This window comes from Takifugu rubripes, chromosome 19, assembly GCF_901000725.2.
Source record: "Takifugu rubripes chromosome 19, fTakRub1.2, whole genome shotgun sequence".
Lineage (NCBI taxonomy): Eukaryota > Metazoa > Chordata > Actinopteri > Tetraodontiformes > Tetraodontidae > Takifugu > Takifugu rubripes.
In genome coordinates, this window is record NC_042303.1 from 4,766,769 (window position 1) to 4,788,339 (window position 21,571).

Here is a 21,571-nt window from a genome sequence, read left to right on the forward strand (position 1 = left end):
ATGGGGGGTTTTCTAACCCGGGTTGATCACCTTGGCTCGGCATTTAGGCATGTTCGCAACACCAGCAGGAGCAAGGTTACACCTATGAGCTGTCATTGAAGGTGGAGTAGCTAAAGTCTGAGATGAGACCAGTTTCTGTGGACAGGATGTCCAGTGGGTCAATCACAATGGAAAAGGCAGGAATGTCAATGCCATGGGCTAATTTAGGGGAATGACGCGGGACACCCTATAATAATATTTTCATGCAGGGTGAAAGGGGGGGCTCCAGACGTAAACCAGTTAGCCGTTGTTGCGAGTGTGTGTGCAGTATTGTGTGGTACCTGATGAGAGTACACAGAAGGACTGTATCTGTGTGGACTCTTCATGGGAGAAGATACAGATGCTGCCTGCAGCTCATATTGATCTGCATCTGCAAACACAAATGTGCTCTACAGTGTCACACAACAAAAGTTCACTTTTACAGAAAATCAACAAGAAATGTTGCTTTTTGAGCTTCTTCACATCATCCTGTGAAGGACCTCAATCCTAACATCAGACAAAAACAGGACTTATTGATTCAGTAAAGCTCCATGCATTAATGACAGTGTTTTGCTCTGAGCATGGAGCCTTTCTTTGACCGAGCTGAGTAAGACAACACAAGAATAATGCTGGTTATTACTCTTCTGAGTAGATCATGAAGCTTGGACCGACTCTTCCATGCAACATCTGAGATGACAGTGCGTGATATTTTTTTCTCACCAGACTCCATGTCCGTGGACTCATCAGCCCTCTTGTAACAGCGCTCCATCTTGATTCCTCTCAGCAATCGCTCCCGGACTCCCTGACCTTCTCTCAGTCGTTCCACTGTGGTGGGAACCATCCTGAGGAAAAAAATACAAGAGAATTACTATCGCCTCTTAAAATACATTACATGACTCAACCATCCACTGTATCCAAGACCTGAACTGAATGCTGCACTGTTGGGTGCAACTTTTGACTGACAACAAAAGGGCGACTTGAAGAACAACTGGCAGCAAATGGCAGGTGGCACCTGAGTCATGACCTGAATTGTACCTACCGTATTTTCACGACTATAAGGCGCACCTAAAAGCCTAGAATTTTCTAAAAAATCTACGGTGCGCCTTTTAACCCGGAGCGCCTTTTGTATGGATTACGGTAATATTGGTTAATCGCAGCTACCGTAGTCAGTAGGCGTGGCCGAGGTAACAGCAGTAAATTCAGTCCCAAACCATTTCTGTCTGTAAAGACCCCAAAATGGCTCCTTGCAAGAGACGCGCTTATGACGCAGAGTTCAAACTGAAGGCTATCAGTCACGCAGTTGAACACGGAAATAGAGCAGCGGCAAGAGAATTTAACGTGAACGAATCAATGGTGCGGAAGTGGAGGAAGCAACAAGACGACCTGCGCCAGGTATAGACTCAACGGAGCTTCCGAGGAAACAAAGCAAGAAGTGGATTAACAAAGGAACTCCAGCCGCTAAATATTGGTGTCAACGGGGCATTCAAAACTAGACTGCGAACTGCGTGGGAGCGGTGGATGACGAACGGCGAACACACGTTCACCAAGACGGGGAGACGGCGCCGAGCGTCATACGTCACTATCTGCCAGTGGATCGTAAATGCCTGGGCATCGACCGTGGTCCGAGCTTTCAGGAAGGCAGGGATTGTCACTGAAATGCCAGACAACACCAGCGACACCGACCCTGATGACGACTTTGACGAGACGGAGCCGGCCATGTTGGACGCCGTATTCGCACAACTGTTCAATTCGGACACCGAAGAAGAAGAATTCGAGGGATTCCTGGATGAGGAATGAACTGATAAAGTGATCTTTACGTGTTTCTTTTGTGTGTTTACAACTTAACAAGGCTGGTCATACTGTGAATATGGAAATTACCGTTTGAACAACGTTGTTATATTGCTATTGCTATCGCTTTGCATTACTTCGAGAGTTCGAGTTACCGTATATTGTTTGCACTAACGTTTGATTTACCGCAACAGTACTACGTGATAAAAACGTTGCACTAAATCGAAGATTTATTAAACTCCACTATCCACTTGTGATAAAAATGTTGCACTGCCTGTTATAACTTGCTGTTATTAAACGAACTGTTACGCGAAAACACTACGTCACTCGGGAAAAATAATAAAACAGCTGTTTATTCGTTTTGGGAGTGAATAGAGTTGTGAGAACGATGGTTTGTATTCTATTAATAAAGTTTGACTGACTTATCTGGCTGTTTTATTGACATTCCTTTTAGCGCAGCTCGATCTAGTGAACGCGTCATGAAACCACAGGCACTACGCAGTTTCTATGCTATGCGCCTTATAGCACGGTGCGCCCTGTGTATGAAAATATTTCTAAAATAGGCTGTTAATTGAAGGTGCGCCCTATAATACGGCGCGCCTTATGGTTGTGAAAATACGGTAATCTGAACTAATGCCAAAAACTCCAGCTCCCTCTGATAACTCAAGGAAGATTAAAAAATATAAACATTCCCTGCTGTCATTAGTGAGGTCGGGCTGCTTGTCTCAGCAGTCATATTTTAACTACAGATGACACAAAGGTTAACATCGAGCTGCTGCAATGGGACAAGCAATTGGAGGCTGTGGTCAGCTCAAGAGGAAGTTCTCATCATCCAGCCAAATCCACATCAACACTATCTTCACGTGGACAAGGAGCTGCAGACATTGATAGGGGATGGTAGTGCAGAGTAGAAGCAATACAGGGAGTGCAGAATTATTAGGCAAATGAGTATTTTGACCACATCATCCTCTTTATGCACGTTGTCTTACTCCAAGCTGTATAGGCTCGAAAGCCCACTACCAAATAAGCATATCAGGTGATGTGCATCTCTGTAATGAGAAGGGGTGTGGTCTTATGACATCAACATCCTATACATCCAGGGTGTACTCATCCCACCAACATTTATTCTGGGAGTAGGAAGTAAGCTGGGGATGAGCTCACCCGTGGAGGCCAAAGCCCAGGCCATCCTGGGGTTTTAGGAAAAAGCCAGATGGTTGTGACCCAGACAGGGAAGGATTGCCCAGTGCAAGTTAGAAAGCGTGGAAAGAGAGATAGGGACATCATCTGGACTTTTAAAGGCTAAACGTGATCATTTTTACTTTACAATGGGACAGTTTGCTTTTAACCAAAAAAAAAAAAAAAGAGGAAGAATGCTTTTAACATTAAAATGGCGCTGTCCCAGGCGGCAGCCAGTAGTAGCAGCTCCCTAAACTTAATTGTTCTTTTTTATATTTTACATTTATGTTTACATTCTTTTATATTCGGATTTACTTTCTTTCTTTCCATTTACAACTGGAGTATTCAGACACCATGTTCTGGAGGCTCGAATACTTTTTTCTCTGTTTTGCGGTGCTTGGGTTATTCGCGGCCCCCATCAGCTGTGCCGAGAAGCAGACCGGTATTGTCTATACACGAGACCAGCTGATGGCTCTAAGACCACCATCCTTCGTGGCCGGAGAGAAGCCCCAAATCCCGAAGGAGCTGTGGAGGAAACAACGAGGGAGTAAGCCTGGAGTTAAACAGAGGATGAAGAGGCGACGTTTTAAACCCTGCGTCCCCGCGGTCATAACGGGGAATGTCAGGTCCCTGGCAAATAAGATGGATGAGCTGGAGGCGCTCACACGGACCCAGCGGGAGTACAGAGAGGCCAGTATCATGTGTTTCACGGAGACATGGCTCCATGGACTGATACCGGACTCTAATGTGACGATCGCTGGTTTCACCACTGTGCGAGCGGACCGAGACACCACCGCGGCCGGTAAGAAGAAAGGAGGGGGACCCGGAGCATATTCACGTCAAGGAGCGCGTGTGCAGTCCAGACATGGAACTTATTGCTATCGGACTCCGTCCATACCATTTGCCATGGGAGTTTACTAATGTAATCACCATCACCATCCTCCGACCGGTAAAGCGGACACGGCCTGTGATGTTATTCACTCTGTCACGGCTGACCTGCAGACTAAACACCCCAGAGCCTTTATCCTCATCACAGGTGACTTCAATCATGCCTCCCTTAAGTCCACTCTCCCTACATTCCATCAATATGTCCAGTGCAGCACGAGAGACAGCAAGACTTTGGATTTACTGTATGCTAATGTCACCAATGCAAACACTTCCACTGCACTCCCTCCGCTAGGCAAGTCTGATCATAATCTCGTGCTGCTTTCCCCATCATACACACCTGTGGTTCAGCAGCAATCAGTCACTGTGAGGACTGTTAGGAAATGGTCAGATCGTGCCATGGACCGTCTGCGGGATGCCCTGGAGACCACTAACTGGTCTGCTCTCTGTGAACCACATGGTGAGGACCTGGATGGACTGACAGACTGTGTTTCTGACTACATCAAGTTCTGCACTGAGAACTCCGTCCCCACCAAGAAGGTACGCTGTTACCCAAACAACAAACCATGGGTGACAAGTGACCTGAAGGCCCTTTTGAACAAGAAGAAGAGGGCCTTCACTGCTGGGGACCCGGCTGAGCTAAGGAGTGTACAGAAGGAACTGAAACGCAGTCTGAAGGAGAGCAAGGACGCCTATAGGAAGAAGCTGGAAGAGAGACTGGAGAGGAACCAGACCAGGGATGTTTGGAGTGGGATGAGGACAATCACTGGATTCCAGAAGAAAGGAATACGCTCAGCCGATGGGAATGTGGACCAAGCTAATGAGTTGAACCAGTTTTTCAACAGGTTTGATTCTAGCTCCCCCTCCCCCAGCTGTCCCAATATTCCTCTGGATAACAATGGGTCCCCTTAACACCTCCCAGAGCCCCTAACACCTCTGCCAAGTTCTTCCCCCTCCCCCCTGCTGACACCCTACATAGATTCCAACATGTCACCCATCCCCCCGACAGGACTATCCTTCACGTCTGGCCAGGTGAGGAGAGAGCTGGAGAGGCTCAACCAGAGAAAGTCTGCCGGACCGGACGGCATCAGCCCACGAGTGCTGAAGAACTGCTCCAGGCACCTGTGTGGAATACTGCAGCACCTGTTCAACCAGAGCCTTCATCTTCAGAGGATCCTAGTGCTTTGGAAGACATCCTGCCTGGTCCCGGTGCCAAAGAAGACCCATCCTGTGGCACCGATTGACTATAGGCCAATAGCACTGACCTCCCACATTATGAAGGTCATGGAGCGGCTGGTGATGTCACACCTCAGACCTCTGGTGAGCCCCTTTCAAGACCCTCTGCAGTTTGCCTATCAGCCCAAGGTGGGGGTTGATGACACGGTAATATACTTGCTACAGAGGGCTTACTCCTCCTTGGACAGACTAAACACCACAGTGCGGGTCATGTTCTTCGACTTCTCTTCTGCCTTCAGCACCATCCAGCCAAGACTGCTGAGGGCTAAGTTGGAGAACATGCAGATGGATGCTCCCCTTGTTTCTTGGATCGAGGACTACCTGACAGGCCGACCACAGTTTGTGAGACTGCGGAGCTGTGTGTCCGACCCCCTGATGAGCAACACAGGAGCTCCCCAAGGAACTGTGTTCTCCCCCTTTCTGTTCACCACCTACACAGCTGACTTCCAGTACCACTCTGAGACATGTCATCTCCAGAAGTACTCGGATGACACAGTCATAGTCGGGTGTGTGGAGAATGAACAAGAGGTGCGCGCGGGATGTGCAATTACACTTTATTCTAGTACGGCAAAAAAAAAAAAAAAACATGTTCTCCGGGGTCACGCGCTGGAATACAGGGACCTTGTGGAGAGTTTTGTTAGGTGGAGCAGGGAGAACCTTCTGCAGCTCAACGTGACCAAGACGAAGGAGATGGTGGTGGATTTCAGAAAAAGCAAGTCCCCTCCCTCCCCAGTCTGCATTAGTGGAAAAGATGTGGAAATAGTCCCATCCTACAGGTTCCTGGGTGTTCAGCTGGACAAACTGGAGTGGTCCATAAACACCGATGCTGTCTACAAGAAGGCCATGAGCAGACTATTTCCTCAGGAGACTCAGGTCATTTAGTGTTTGCAGCAGGATGCTCCACATGTTCTATCAGTCTGTCATGGCTAGTACCACCTTCTTTGCTGTAGTGTGCTGGCATTAAAGCTAAGGATGCCAACAGACTTAACTCATTAAAAAGGCAGGGTCTATTGTTGGCTGTAAACTTGCAAACTTGGACAAGGTGGTGAGGAACAGGATGGTGTTTAAATTGCGGACAATCATGGACAATCCCTCCCACCCCCTCCATAACACAGTGGACAAACTGAGAAGCAGCTTTAGCAGCAGACTCCTGCAGCCTCGCTGCTCAAAGGAACGGTACAGGAAGTCATTCCTGCCGTCCGCCATCAGACTGTATAACTCATCCTAACCCAGCCAATAACAATAATTGTGTAATGTTTATCTTGTAATTTTATTTCTATTTTATTCTATATTTATGTATATATATGCTTATTTTATATATATATATATGCTTATATAATTGTAGTAGCAACCTATACTGTGTATAGTATACTATATATAGTATATAGTATACTATATATACTACTATATATACTATATAGTATACTACAATTCAATTTCCTCACGGGGATGAATAAAGTACATCTTAATCTTAACAAAAAGTTCCAATAACAGCATCTCACCATTGGTTGCTGCTTTCCTGGCACCCATACAGAACTGCCCCCTGGTGGTCTGGGGGACTGACCTCCTCAATCCGCGGGATGTGTGCTGATGAGGAGTAAGAGTGCGGAGGGGAGGCCAGGGTGTGCAGCTGCTGGTGCTGTTGAGCGTGATGAAACTCCTGGGAGCACTGGAAGCTTGGTCGAGTGGGAGCGCCTCTCAGGGATGAGCTTGTGCCGATTGATTCAGATTCCCGAGTGTTCCCCTGCTTCCTTTTCCGGTACTCAAGCAGAGACACCTGAACCGCAGAGGAAGAAGAGCTTCAAAGACTAGATCTGAAAACATGAAGTGATACACCAATGCTGGGCTGTTGAATCTATCACATGACGACGGGCACGCCACATGCACACACCAGAGACCATTCACCTGGAAACAGCTCCAACAACGTTAAGTCAAACTTAGTCACCATGGAAGCCACACTCTGCTTGTACAGCAACTCAGGCTCTCAACACGTTAGTACATTCAGCAGGCTACATCAATGTAACACACACCTGCACTGCTAACAATGGCAATGAACGTTCTCATCCCAAGAATGACATCAAGGCAGCAAGGTGAGGCGTGGAGGGCGGGTCTTGCTTAAATAACCATGTCATGGGAACATATGAAATATCACTGGATCACTACAGTTGGCCTTCATTTTGCCTCAGGATCAAGAATTTCTCATTATTGTAATGATTACACTTAAAGTCTGAGAATGCTTCAGCAATTAAAAATAAAAAAAGTTTTTGTAAGTCAACGAGCAGCAGTACCAAGTCAGATGCAGAATATGGTTATTAATCTACAGCATATAATGACACAGATGCTGCACAAATATTGCTGGTGAGGAATGAGAGGAGAGGGTTCTGCGGGCTCTGGATCTGATAAACAGGAGATCCAAGATCTAAACAGGTTCCAAACCAAATGCCAGCCTGCATCATGTCATCTTTGAGTTTAGGTGGAAGTCAAATTCTTTGTTCCAGTGATGACCATGTTCTGTCCTGGATAGGAACATCAAATCATATCGGAGAATATCTAATGGCTTGAGAAAAGATGCCAGGATTTTTGTTCAAACCTGCCACACAGATTTTTGGCTGGACACCCTCACATTTCCATGATTTGATCTGTGTTGGATAAACCCATTTGCAGCTCTGCAGGTTAGTGCTGATTGGCAATGACAAGGATGAAACTTTGGCCTTTGCATCACAGATCAGCTTGGAATGAGATGGAGCAGAGATACACAGGCTTTATCTCCACACCAGGGCGAGTTTCATAGATCACCTACCTCAACCCTGAAGGTCAGGGTGGAACGATTCATCTTATCAATGGACAAAACAGCCTGTTCTTCTAGAGTTAACATATCAAAACATCTTTGGATACCGATTCTTCTCACTTCTGACAGGAACTAATTTAGGGTCAGGATCCTGAGGTTCAGGCCAGGGACACACCAACATGACTTCAACTGTCAGCTGTCTTTATGTATTCTGGCCTTTTTTATCCTGATACAGGCTGTCTAGACCGAAGTGCACTGACGCAAACAGTGCAGAACACACTCCTCAACCACTTTAATTTGAGCTCAAATAACCGTGTGGTTAGTGTGTCCTGGTCTCAGGAGTCCTTCATGGTTAGAAACTATTTGAATTCAAAGCCATTTTTATGTAGACTGGAATTGTTTTTTTTGGCTTTAACAAGCTTGATTTATTCACCTAGAGATGAATCGTTACACCTGGAGCTGAGGGTGATGGAACTTTTATACACAGCAGACTGAAATGATAAAAACTGAGAAATCTGCATCAAAAATTAAGATATATTTTGAAAGAGAGGGGGAGGCGCTATCACAGCATGGGGTGGATGTCGCATAGAGATGCTGAGAAACTATATGGACATGCACACTTCTAAAGATGGAGTTATAGGGATAATATTCACCATATTTTGTACAGGCTTGTAATGACTTCTTACATCAATAGCCTGGTAATGTGGCCTCCCTGTCAGCACATTAAAGGTTTGTTGGTTGGCCCTCTGCCTTGGAAGAAAAGTGGAAGAGAGACTGGCAAAAAGTGTCAAGGAAGAGCAAAAGAGGAAGAGCAGGAAGGAATCAAAGCTACGTCATCACTTCAGAGACACACGCGTTTGGGTCTTGATCAGGTGACACAAAGTAAAGAGGCACATCGTGAGCTCTGAGCACAGATCACATAGTAAGCATTTGCATTCATGCGCACATAACTTGCCTTCTTTTTCTGTGGTGGATTGGTGATGTGAGGAGGGGTGCCACTGTCCAAATAGGCCCCCACGTAATGTGCCTCACTGTACGGGGACACGGAGCCTGTTCCTACATCTCCCAGAAGCCCCTGACCACTAATGGAGCTATGGAAGGACTCTGCCGGTGAAAAGGCCCCCTCTGAGCGTAAGAGGCGATGGTCAATAGTAATGGGGTTCCCCAGGTTGGCATTGAGGGGGGAGCAGGTGTATATGAGGTTGAATTCTGTCCTGAATGCCTGCTCCCTGTTAGACTGGTTTGGGTCAGACAACGGACAGGATGCTGGTTTGGATGAACCTTGGGAGGAGTCCTGGCCTCCAGGAATGGAAAAGTCCTCAGATGGTACTGCCATTGGGCTGCCCAGGCTAGAGGGGAGGGACAGGTCAGAGAACTGAGGCCTAGGACCATCAAAGTCCATCTGGAGACATGACTAAAGGTGGAAAAAGACACAGTTAGACAATTACGATTAGGTTGTGATCTTCAGAGAACAGTTTTGGGGTGAGAACAAACCTCAGGAGAGATGGATTGTGGTTGGTGAACAGGTGAGGCCTCAGGTGATGATATGTTCTACAGAAGGAAAAGAGGCAGTCAGAAACTCTACAGAGCCCAACCCTATTGATTTATTGGACAATCTCGTCAAAGCCCAGAAATAGAGAAAATTATACTCTTGATAGTACCTACACAATTTGATGTTTTAACATTTTGCCATTATTGACCGATCAGACCGGCATAGCGTCAGTATTTAAATGTAGCGTAACCTGGTAGAGGGGCAGTATTCAGGAGCTTACTTCAAACTGCAGTGTTGTGTCGCAACAGCCAAGAGGCAGTGACGGCACAGGGGAGTTAACCAAGCCATTGGTCAACAGAGAACCATGGGGGCCATGGAGCAGTGGGTGGAGGGCTTCCTCTGGAAGTGGTGGAGTGATGGGCGAGAGTGGGCGGAGCAGATGGTCTGACAGTGCTGGTGTTGACCCACCTCCATACCTAGCATGGCGCTTTTTAAATGGCACGTTAGGCTCTGTGGAAAAACATTCGTCATGTGGGTGGTTGCATGAGAACTACTCATTCCTAATTGTTGTGATCATAAATCATGGTTCTGGCAGCGGAATTGATGATGGAAGTACATACCACTGGAGAGGGGGTTGGGGGTGGATCTGCTGCTGGTACTATGCTGTGAGGAGGTGGACTCTGTACCATCTTCAACACTGGCTGAACAGCTCTCGTCCTCCAGCTGTTTTATCCACCTCTACATCAACACAGTCACAAGAAAGACCAGGTGTCACAAAAATAAATTACTGGACAGGAGAGGCCCTGATAATTCCCAGACCGGTCTGAGGGTCATACCTGATAAATGATTTAATATCACATGACCAACTGCAGATCACTACAGCTCCGTTACACTGACAGGTGTGTGACATTTTAATAGTTTGATGAACGCCCCTTTCTCCTGATCTATTGCTTACCTTCTTAAAGCAGCCATAAGTACCATCCATCTGGAGTGGACGTGGACGTCGTCTCTCTGGGTTGAACGGGGAGCCAAAGCGGACGTAGTGTCTTGGCATGGTGCAGATGAGCGAAGAGTGGGATAGGCCAGGCAGCATGTTGAGGGTGGTGGCCAGCACCGTGGGGTCCGTGGTGATCCGCAGCGGACGCTCTATGGGCACTTCTTGGTGGACCTTGTCCCCTCCAGGGATCTTGTCATTGAGCCACTCTGTCACCAGATACTGAGAGCCAAGAGCATCACCAGTGATTGAGGGTTTCGGGTAATCAAATGACCATCTCATCAAATAATAAATATTAGAAAATGTAATAGCAGTTATCATGCTTACTTACCTTTTTAGTTTTAGTGTAACGGAAGTTTGCTCGATTGATGCAGTTCAGACCTTGACCATCTCCATCAATGACATGAGACCCCAGACCACCTTCTCTTTGGACATGTTCAGCACTGTACCGCCCCTCAGGACCCTCCTCATCTGGACCACCACTCTGTTCAGCAGATGATGGTGTGGCTGCCATGGCTGCTGCTGCAGCAGCAGCGGCTTGTTGGGCGAGAGCCTGCCGCTGCCGCCGGGCTCGCTGGGATGAGCTGGACCGGTAGCGGGAAACGCGACTTTTGGGACGAGGTTTGTTGGATCGTGCAGGTTTAGGAGGGCCAGCTGGAGCGGGAGGACTCGGTAATGGTGGTTTTTCCTCAACACACACAGTTTCCTTTTAGATAAAGGAGAGAGCAAGTATCTCTTCAACTCCAGACATCTCTACTGGATATTGATCACACCGAACACTCCCACTCACTATCACAGATGCGGTGCGCCGTGTGCTGACTCCCACCCCACTGGCTTGGTGGACAGGGGGGTTTCCCGCTACGTCTTCCTTCTCAACCCCATCGTCCTCCTTCACCTCTGAAGCCCCAGCTCTCCTGCGTCTCCTGTCCAAACAGGAGCCCTGAGGGAGGAGAGGAAGGTCCGTTTTCACATTCTGTCTGCACCACTTTGCATTAGAACTTTTGTCTGCTGTGTTTTTATCAACAGAAATTATTCCTTAAATCCTGAACACCTATGTTATGCCAACAGCTCTTTTCACACCCCCTTCCTCACTCACATATAAATAGTAAAATATGCAAAGTGTCTCACTCTTCTGACGGAGATGGCGAGCCCTTGTTCATCCATCTCACCTTCCTCTCCATCTTCCACCTTCACCTCATCCATTAATCTCTCCTGATGCCATTTATGATGAAAAAATGTGTCACAGTCCAGCAAAAGGAATTTGAACATTGAGGTACCCACAAGGACGACACCAACCTCTGTGTCACTGCTCCCCTGGAGTTCTTTGACCTCCTGGTTAGCTTCAGTTGCCACGACACCCTCCAGCGCTCTCCTCCTGGCCTTCCTTCTCCGCGTCTCAGCACCAGGCAGAGGGGTGGGAGGTGGCAGGGAGGGGGCTGTTAACAGGTTTTCTCTGGGACTAATGTTGTGCTTCTGCACTGGGCAGTTCTGGTTGCCCTTATGGCATGCACAGTCCACTTTGTAGTTACTGAGGATGGATAGAAAGACAATTACAACAACACAAGTGTGACAGACTCTGCTGTGTGTCGTCAGGACTAAACTAACACTGACCAGCTATTGAACTCGTAGTCAAACTCAATTGTGACCTCGGCATCCTTTGTAATCTGACTGAGAGCATAGATGCACAGATGGATCATGCCATCTGCAATCATGTGGCGAACCTAGACAAGAAAACATGTGGATACTAAATATAAACCTTCAAGTTCTCCATCGACACATATTTTACCGGTACTAGAGTACTCAAAGAATGGTTTCATCCTTCTGAGAACAATAAACCAATGAATCCTGTCAGATTTCTCATCCTGAAGATGAGGTTATTATCTGCTGCTGGATAATTATAGGAGATATATTTGCAGACTGCAGTGAAGGACACTGACCTCAGCATTGGGCGTGCAGGACCTCCTGATGAAACGGGCATCGTTTCCAAAGGTTCTGGCATCAACACACATCTCAACATCATTGAACTTAGAGTAGAATAGCACAAAAGGGTATGGTCTGTGAAAAAAGCATAGAGGCAACATCAAGAGCAGAACTGATGACACCGATGTCACAAACATCAATTACAGAGTCATACTTTTTGAAGAAGTGTCCGTTGACCTCAAACTGCTGCTTGAGCATGACCTTCCCCCGATATTCGATGATCAGAGTGTCAGGTTCCAGGTTTTTTGCTGCACGGAGAATCTTCCTGTGTTTCTGAACTCGGGTCACCCGACCCAACTGAAGCTATCAATAGGCAAATTTATTACAGTTCAGTGAAAATGGAGAAACAAGAAATGGAAAACTAGCTGCCTTAAAGTCTGTTGGGTGTGACAATGTGCCAGTGAGCTGACCTGCATCTGAGAGCTCAGCACCGTGTTGTTACAGGACAGTTCGGTGCAGTTGATGGTGTCCATGCCTTCAAGGGAGGCGCTGATCTGTGTGCTGGTAGGAGGAGTGCCAGTGCCACTCTCAGATGTTGTTACAGTGCCGCTGGCAGCACGGTACAGCTGGAGCAGCGTCTGGATGTCGGCACTATACTGGTTGGCCAGAGCCTCCTCGTACTGGTCGGTCCACTGACGGATTCGGCTCTCCCAACCCTCTGCAGTGTTCTCGTCCAGTGTGTTGGCTTCAGTCGTCGAGTTCTGGGAAAAAGAGATAAAGGATGAGTTTGAGCTAACGTATTTTCCGGACTATAAGTCGCACTTTTTTTCATAGTTTGTCAGGGGGTGCGACTTGTACTCCGGAGCAACTTAAATAAATACATTACAGAATTTCACCTGTTCGTAATTTTCACACTGACAACCACAAGAGGGCGCTCTAGGCAAGTGTACCTGAGGAACGAGTTCCTTTAGCGACGCAGAAGATGAAGCGGTGCTTCGTCTATGGAGTTAGACTTGATTGTTTGGTAAACTTGCTCGGATGTTCTTTATGCTATAGTTATCTGAATAACCGTTAATATGTTACGTTAACAAAGCAAACACGTACTCAGTTCGTTGTGGGTCATGTAGATGAATTTGTTACGTTAGCATATTGTAACCCTCTTACTAATCCATGCTGATTGCCTTTCAAGATGAAATGTATGTTCTTGGTCTCGGATTTTATCAAATAAATTTTCCCCCAAAATGCGACTTATATATCTATTTTTCTTCTTTATTATGCATTTTTTGGCTAGTGCGACTTAAACTCCGGAGCGACATATAGTCCCGAAAATACGGTACTCTCGAAGGACAAGAACAAGAACACAATTTACCAAGTCTTACCTTCATCCTCATTGACTTTCTCGAACCCTCTCTGAAAGCCTGAAACAGAACATGAACACAGATGAAACCCTCACATGCAAGAAATTCAAATCAAAAGTGAAGTTGCAATCAGCCTAATACCTTGACCTTCTTGCTCTTTGGGGTTCCACGGGCCTTCTCAGTGCTCTTCTTCCTCTTCTTGGATTTACTGCATTTAACTCGGTTGACGGTGAGTTTGATGCTGGTGGGTGTGTGCTGAGTGGCAGTGTAGGAGATCGTGGAGGGTGACACGTCCTCATCACCACTCTCAGTGGCACTGCTCTCTCCAGCTAGAGTCAAATCAAAGAGCGTTATACCAAGAGGACAGAAATCATTGAATGATCATTCAACGATGAAGACAGTTTACCAGAGACATTTTCTGCTTTTCTGTGTTGAACCTCCGAGCCTTTCCTCCTGTTGAGTCCACAGAAAAAAAAAAATTAGCTGCCTTGTTCTCGACCTCAAAGAGGATAGAGAAATGCTGTTATTGATGTGGACAAAGATGCAGGATTTTTTCTCAGAGCACTAACGGAGAAAACAATCTTACAAAAAATGTCAGGAGAATTTACACCCTTGAGATCTATTTCACTCTCATACTGTCAATTTCAGTATAGTTTCAGCTTTCGCACATGTTTAGCGGTATAAAAGCAACAACCTGTGCCAAGTCCAACAGTTTATGCATCTGGAAACTGCTTGATAATTAACTGTAATATTTGCTTTAAATTGAAGATGTGATGCTATACAGGTGTCTTGTTTCATGCCACTTACAAGAAAGTAAACATCTAATCACCATCAATGTGACAGCATGGAAGTGATTGGACAAAATTGCAAAGCCATGCAAATTTGCAGGGATTGGTTGAATTTGTGTTAATAGCTGCAATCACAAAATGTGATTTAACTTGGTTTGGACACAGTGATTTTCTGGACAGTTGACCAAAGAGCTGACACAGCTAATGTTGAGAGTTGGACCACTTCATGCCTTGCCTTGAGATTTCGCAGATTACACCTTAAACATCATAACCAATTGCTGACTGCTGCCAATGTCATCACTGTACTTCTACAAACTTAAACCAAATTGAAGGCTGTGTGACCTGAGAACAAATTCAATGGAAACTGAAGCTCTGCAACTTTCAGCACCTGTGATCAATGTTTATTAGACTATGTTTTACTCCTATGTTGATGTGTAGCTGAAGTAGCCGCCAGGCAGCACATCTGACCTGCAGTGTTCACATTTGATGAGCAGGTTGTCAGCCGTCAGGCTGCAATGACACCAGCCAGACACTGCACCGTCCTCCTCTGAGGAGCTGTCGCTGTCGGCCGAGTTCTCTTCTGTTACTTCGTGATAGCGGGGGCCACGTGCCACGCCATTGAGATCCATGCGGGGAATGATGGTTTGGGAAAGCGGAGAGGAAGGTGGGGTGGGGGGAGGGGGCGCGCCATAGTTGTGATCCTGACAACACACAACGGAAGACTGTTGCATCTTCAAACAACGGGTGTTCAGGCAAAAAGGGAAACGGAAAATGGAGACGAATGAAAATGAGGGCAAAACAACAGGTGTGTGAAACAGTACAGCTGTTAATAACAGAAGCAGTCTGTGGTTACAGAAGACTAACAGGACAGGTGCTACATTTAATCACACTGGAAGCTGCTCCAGTCTTCACTCTCAGTCTGACTGTGCTACTTTATCAGAAGCTCAGAAAGTTCAGAAACAGGAAAAGATTCAACTAACTGCAACCTGATTCAATCAAACAGGATTTACACAATGTCAGAGGCTATGATTAGAAAAAAAACTCACAGCATATGGAAGACCCCGGTAACCATGACTCTGTGCACTCCCACAGCTGTGGTTCTTGTAGTTCTTCTCATTCACGGCAGGGCTCGCTTCAACGGACTCAGGGCTGGAACACAGCAGCGCAGCTTTCACATATGTCACTAGGTGGCGCCAACACGATATCAATGTTCAGAGCAGAAAGAGCATACTTCAAAGAGAGTAATCCCACTCACTGACCACCAGCAAGATCTCAATTACCTTGAGAGCCATTGGCCAGGAAACTACAATTACTTAACGATATCCACAGGAGATAAGTGTCAAATGTATTCCTTCATATCTACTTAGAATATTTGTTTGGTTTCATTAGCAGGGTAAAAAAAAAAAAGGTGTATATTTTTAAGAGTGGCAAATGTGCAGCAGGTTCACAAATGTGCCAGAACCTGAATTCAGTCGTTTAAAAAATTGCAAGATAATTGTTGTTTATCTCCACCTCTATTCCATAAACTGACTTGTCCAGGAAAAGAATTATAGAGGGCTGCAGACTTGCTATGGAAATCCCTCTGTCACTGGAAGTCAATGTTTACCTCCATGGACCCCACACTGATCTGCAGGCAGTACTCACTCTGATCCAGCAGCCATATCCGAGTAAGACGTCTCAGGTGTGGTGACTCCCAGTGTGATTACTATGCTCATGACGTCCAGCAGAGACGTGTGGGGGGAGAGGGGGAAGGAGGGGGAAAGAGGGGGAGGGGAGGGACAGGATGGAACAGGATAGGGAAGGAGACGGGTAGCAATGGAAATCACAGGGTTCCAACTAGAGCAGCAGACCACCCACCGGTGGGGGACCACCGAGCCGTACCCCACGGCTGATGGTCATGGGGATCTGAGGAGAGAATACAGTGTTTCTAAGTGAAAACTGACACTTCTGTCTCAATACAGCTGTCTGCTAAATCCAAAACTGAGTTTTCAGCCCCTAAAAACCACACTTTTTGAAAAGAGGTTTCAGAGTGGAGACACTTTTAATCAGCCTAGCCTCTGTGTCCATGTAAACGGGGAAATCAGACCCACTGGTATGACTGTACTCAATACAACTACTGACTGATGTTTGATAGCTGATAATCTTCCTGAATTTTTTGTGCTTGCGAGTGAAAGAATGAGTCAGGCACCCTAAAAATTCCTCTAAATGGCCATTTGGGGGATGGCTCCTGCAGTGGAGACGCACATCAATAGCCCTAACCCTGGAAAATTACCCTAAAGTTCCTTCAGTAGAAACGCCTTTAAAGACTCCAGCGTGTCATGATTAAACATCTACTGAAATAGCCATGAAGAGCTCGGGGTGTTGATGGAAGTGGGGAGGGCCTGCCTCCATGGCTCATGGAAGAGGATTTCCTGGGCCTGCAGGATGGTCAATGTCTTCTCTAACCCCATCTTTAGCACCCTCATCCACAGTTAAGGTGCTTTCCCACAAAACAGTGACATCAGTCTATCAGAGCACGACCAGACCAACATCAACATAATAGTCCCTGCTCAGCAAGGTGGAACCCGGGCCCACTAGACCTTAGCTTCTACTATGTACCCCACTAGAAAAGCCCTGAATCTGTATTGTGTGTCCAAACCAAGTTAAATCATACAGAGGAGGGACGGTTTAACTGTGGTGAAGCCAGCTAAATCCACACTGGCATCAGCAACCATCAACTAGCCACATTTCTGACTCAGATTTTGTCCCCCCCTCCCTCAACAGAACCACGTGTCGATCAATTCAATTAAATTGTGCATCTTTTTTGGTGCCATGTTAAGACTGAAATGGACACGAAGATGTCACTTGACCACCATGTGTCATTATGATCCACACTTCATGTCACCTTTTGCAGCTATTCCATGTTCTCGTCACTATCTCAGTGACTATTGTGCAATCCCAACAACTCCCGGGTGGAAGGAGCTCCACAATGTGAAAAAACACAGGTGATGACATCACCAACTAAAATCATTGGCAACTAATTTTGGTATGGATTTTCATGGACTAGATTAGTCCAAGATTAGTCCAACACATGACAAAACACAGAATCAGAAACTCATTGTTTTTAAAGATAATTACTGTAATGATACTCCTTTCCATTGTTTGGAGATCAGAAAAACATCTTCACAGCTCTGCACCCATCAGGAAGCACCAGCAGGAGGTGCTCTCTGCCCTCATGCTGACAGGTAGCTAAGAATACCAGCCAATCATCATCCATGAAACCCCCACTAATCATGTGACCATGTTTTGCTGAAAGACCGAGCAAAAGGCAGAAGCAGAGCTGCAGGGACAGAGACAGGTTCTCTGAAGTCTGCTAACACCATGACCTGGTCCATCTTTCTGAGACAAGGTCAACCTGAGGTCAAAAATGCTAAAAATCTCTCAGATTTCATATATTAACGTTTGATAAATACCCAGTTCAACCCAGCATGGATCCAGTAAAGATGAGTCTGACTACTGTCCCCTGAAAACACATGAAACCCACGTGTGGAAACCACAACCGGTCAGGTCAGGGTTAGCAGAGGTAATGCCCGGAGACTATTCTGGACACTTCCCAACCCCAGTAGGGAAAACATGGCAATGATGACTGGCTGACTAAAACCTAGTGTTTCTGAATAGGCCTGGGACGCTCGTCAATGAATCACTTAATCAAGGGATCAATTAAAATTAACTCAATTTTCCCAACCTCAATATATGTTGTGCTTTCCTTGTCTCTCACTTCCAAATGGGCTGTATGACCAGAGATTAGCAGTCTATGCATCGGTCCCAATACTCCTGCATTAGTTCCATGGTGGAATGAACCATGAGATGAAGAGCCTTAGACAGTAACCACTCAAGGAGGCGTTCGGTCGACAACAAGTCAAAACATAACAGCGTCAAATGTGTTGACACGCAGTTCGCTAAGTACTGAAGAAATATTGCCCTTTAATACAGTTGAAAAGCCAACATTTGCAACGTTTGCTAACAATGAATGAGAGTTCATTTTATACTTAGTGCCTCACATTTAGGATGTTTAGAATTCTTGAGTTTCAATAAAAATAAAAATACTCAAGATCATAGGTCTACTTCTGAGCTTATGTTGATCAGTAAATGTAACTTCCCCGCTAATGGGGACCATTTCCTTCCAATCATTCAGACAGTCAGGCAGGAAGGTGAATTCCATAGGAGGAAGGCGGCTTTCATCAGGCGCCCCCACCCTCCTGAGCATGAATACCAGGCTCAGATTACCCCTGCGCTCCAGTCTTTTCACTTCCACAACAGAGACCATTTTGAAAAGCAGGGGGAGGAACCATTGCACAGTGTCTCATTACGAACATACCTTTCCTGAAGCATCACAGCTCCCATACATTTGAAATAAATCTGAGAATATTCTACGCAGCACTTCATTGGTCACTTTCAAATCTACAATAGGATTTTAATTCAGTCCAACTTTATTTAAATGCCATCTGTTACAGGCTGTCTCTGTAGACTGCAGAGAAATCCAGTCTGACCCACAAACACATAACACCGACAGGAAAAGCGGCCTTCAGCAGAAAAGCTTGAGCATAACCTGGCTCAAATGGGGGGTCCACTACATGATTTCAGCCCAATCAGCCTGTTCTCTCCTCCCCCAGATCAGGATGAGGCAGTCATCCTGGGTCCTGACACGGGTCATTCGGTGTGGACACCTTGAAAACATCAGACAAACTGAATATCAACAACTGTAACTCAATGTTTAGAAAAACAATTAAGCCTTAAAGTCTTTTAAGTCTTAAAATCATGTAGTATTTTGAATTTTTGAGTTATTGAATTCTACTTCCGCCTCTGAAAATCGGGTCAACCATAAGTGAGCCCAGAGAGCAGAGAGACCTGGGGGAGAATTTATAGTCTGTGCTATGATGTCAGGACTATCAGTGTACAGTAGAGCAGCACTACTGTTACATGCACGAGGCAAGGATAACCTCTGCTCACATCAAAATATCCCACAGATTATTTTCATTTATAGGGCATTAACCATGAGTCTCACACTGCACAAAAATCCTGCGTATTCCTGGGTCGATCTGGCATTGTGAAAGGGTCGCCGTGGCATTTCATCTCTTAAACTAAAATTGACCCGGGAAATTAACAGCCACGAATGGAGTCCTGCTAAATTAGCCCATGACGATGACGTTCCTGCCTGCCCTGTTGTGATTTAGCCACTGAACATCCTGTCCATAGAGACTGGTCTCGTCTCAAGAGACTTTAGCTCCTCCACCTTTAATTGGAGCTCATAGGTGACGTCCGTCCTGCTGGGGGAACCCCCACCCATGGGGGATTGTTGATCTACAGCTTGTGTTGCCATACCATACAGATTTTCATAATTCATGGCAGCCAACGGACAAGATCAGCAGATGGAGAAGAGAAGAAGAGATTCATCAGTAGATTTCAGCTTCTGTGCTGATCCCAGTTATTGATGCTGATATTAGCAGCCTGGGATGCTCCGAGTGGCCTTATTAGCACTGTTGCTAATGAAGCTAGCTAGGGCCACTCAGCATTGGCTAAACCTCCTGAGCGTCTCCTGCTCTCAACTAGGTGCACCAGCACTGTCCTCTGTGTCCTCCACTGATCAGGAGTTTCTCACGCACGCACGCACGTGCACACACGCACACATTTGTCAGCAAAGTGTGTGTGTATTTTCAAAGACAAATTCTTCAGGAGTTACTCCTTCTCTTAGTAGCCTTGTCACTGCAGCCATAATTTAGACATAGTCGAATGTCTGTCCAGATTAGCCCCAAATTGTGTCATCCTCCTCTAAATGAACATTTGTTCAATCTCTTCTGAACTTGGAAATGTTGCCAAAGGGACAAAATTGTAAAGTAGGAAAAAACAAGGCTGACCATGACGTCCATGCTGTTCATTGTCCACCTCTCAGTGTCCCAGCGCAGGTAAAGGTTGAATAATGACCTTGTTGATGTGATGACGTATGAAAGGGAGCGCGTAAACAACCACGCCCCACCCAGTGGAAGGGCAGACCCGCGACTGCTGGTGAGGTGAACATGCCTAAATGCCGAGTTGAGCCGGGTTGACCCGCTTAATTAAGTGTGAAAGCAGTATCATACAACAGGAGTATTAATAGCAGAAGCCACTGAGCACTCATGCTGCTAAATATCCCTCCACACTCCCTGTTATACCTACTCTACAACAAGCTGCACATATCAGGTTGCTACTCACAACTGAAATGATGTTGGCAGTTAGCAAATGTTAGAAAACAAGACCTACAGTGCACATTTACATTAGCTGAGATGTTGTAGCAGCTGCCTATCAGGAAAGCAGGAATGGAGGTTCAGGTCATACTTGTCTGTTTACATTCTGACAGCTGGGAGACCTGTTTCAATGCAGACAGTTGCTCTGCTGTCATAAATAATGTTACCTTCATGATATATACCTGACAGATTAGGGTGAGTGCATAAAAGGGCTGGTTGGGCACAATCATTTCAGCATTAATGATAGGCAGAGATTGTTCTTAGATGTGCTGGTGTGGATCTTTGAAAATGTTCTGCAATAACATGTTTCAAACTCCCCATGGTCTAGTTCTGTTGTAAAACCAGCCCAATCCTGTAGGTGTCTCTGTCCTGATCGAAGATATTCAACAGGAATTAGTAAAATAGAACAATATTCAGTTACAGCACAGAGATAATTGAGTCACGACAAGAGTGAAATAAAATAAAATGAAGCTGAAGTAGTCAGATTATCACCAAAAAGAAGATGAACTAATTTTAGGCCTGGTCTTCTTGAGCACCGTCACACACCTGTGATCCCAGTTTTTCCTGCCATCTGCCATCAGACTTTATAATTCATCCTTTTCTGTCAGAGCTGTGCTCTCTTTATTGGGTTTATGCATCAGCTTAGGTGCCCCCCAGCCCATTCAGTTACACTAATTGTTTAATGTTTATGTTCTAATCTTATTTCTATATTATTTTATACTTATGTAAATATGTTTATAATTTATTCTTGTTATCTCTATGCCTACGTTATAATCTTATTTGTATTTCATTTTTATTCTATTTCTATGCTTTGTAAATATACCTGCTGCTATTTGTGGCTATATACTATAGTTATATCTCTTCATGT

At 45.8% G+C, this 21,571-nt stretch overlaps 1 protein-coding gene across 11 annotated transcripts in view; it reads right to left on the minus strand.

Moving 5' to 3' along the window:
• setd5 (SET domain containing 5) overlaps positions 1-21,571 on the minus strand; it is a 28,036-nt gene that overhangs the window by 1,692 nt on the left and 4,773 nt on the right. The window contains exons 2-25 of one of the 11 annotated variants that reach the window (XM_029825990.1): positions 19,032-19,149; positions 16,088-16,348; positions 15,490-15,592; positions 14,912-15,174; positions 14,062-14,108; positions 13,797-13,984; positions 13,677-13,715; positions 12,768-13,058; positions 12,512-12,660; positions 12,315-12,432; positions 11,989-12,098; positions 11,674-11,905; positions 11,506-11,589; positions 11,168-11,317; positions 10,709-11,083; positions 10,339-10,599; positions 10,004-10,121; positions 9,664-9,893; positions 9,386-9,442; positions 8,847-9,305; positions 8,545-8,637; positions 6,606-6,880; positions 739-860; positions 321-409 (exon numbers count right to left, since the gene is read on the minus strand). In XM_029825990.1, coding sequence (XP_029681850.1) covers positions 321-409; positions 739-860; positions 6,606-6,880; positions 8,545-8,637; positions 8,847-9,305; positions 9,386-9,442; positions 9,664-9,893; positions 10,004-10,121; positions 10,339-10,599; positions 10,709-11,083; positions 11,168-11,317; positions 11,506-11,589; positions 11,674-11,905; positions 11,989-12,098; positions 12,315-12,432; positions 12,512-12,660; positions 12,768-13,058; positions 13,677-13,715; positions 13,797-13,984; positions 14,062-14,108; positions 14,912-15,174; positions 15,490-15,592; positions 16,088-16,158 — 3,924 coding nt within the window. In that variant the 5' untranslated portion in view covers positions 16,159-16,348; positions 19,032-19,149. The other 10 variants (XM_029825992.1, XM_029825991.1, XM_029825993.1 and 7 more) reach the window with 10 other exon arrangements.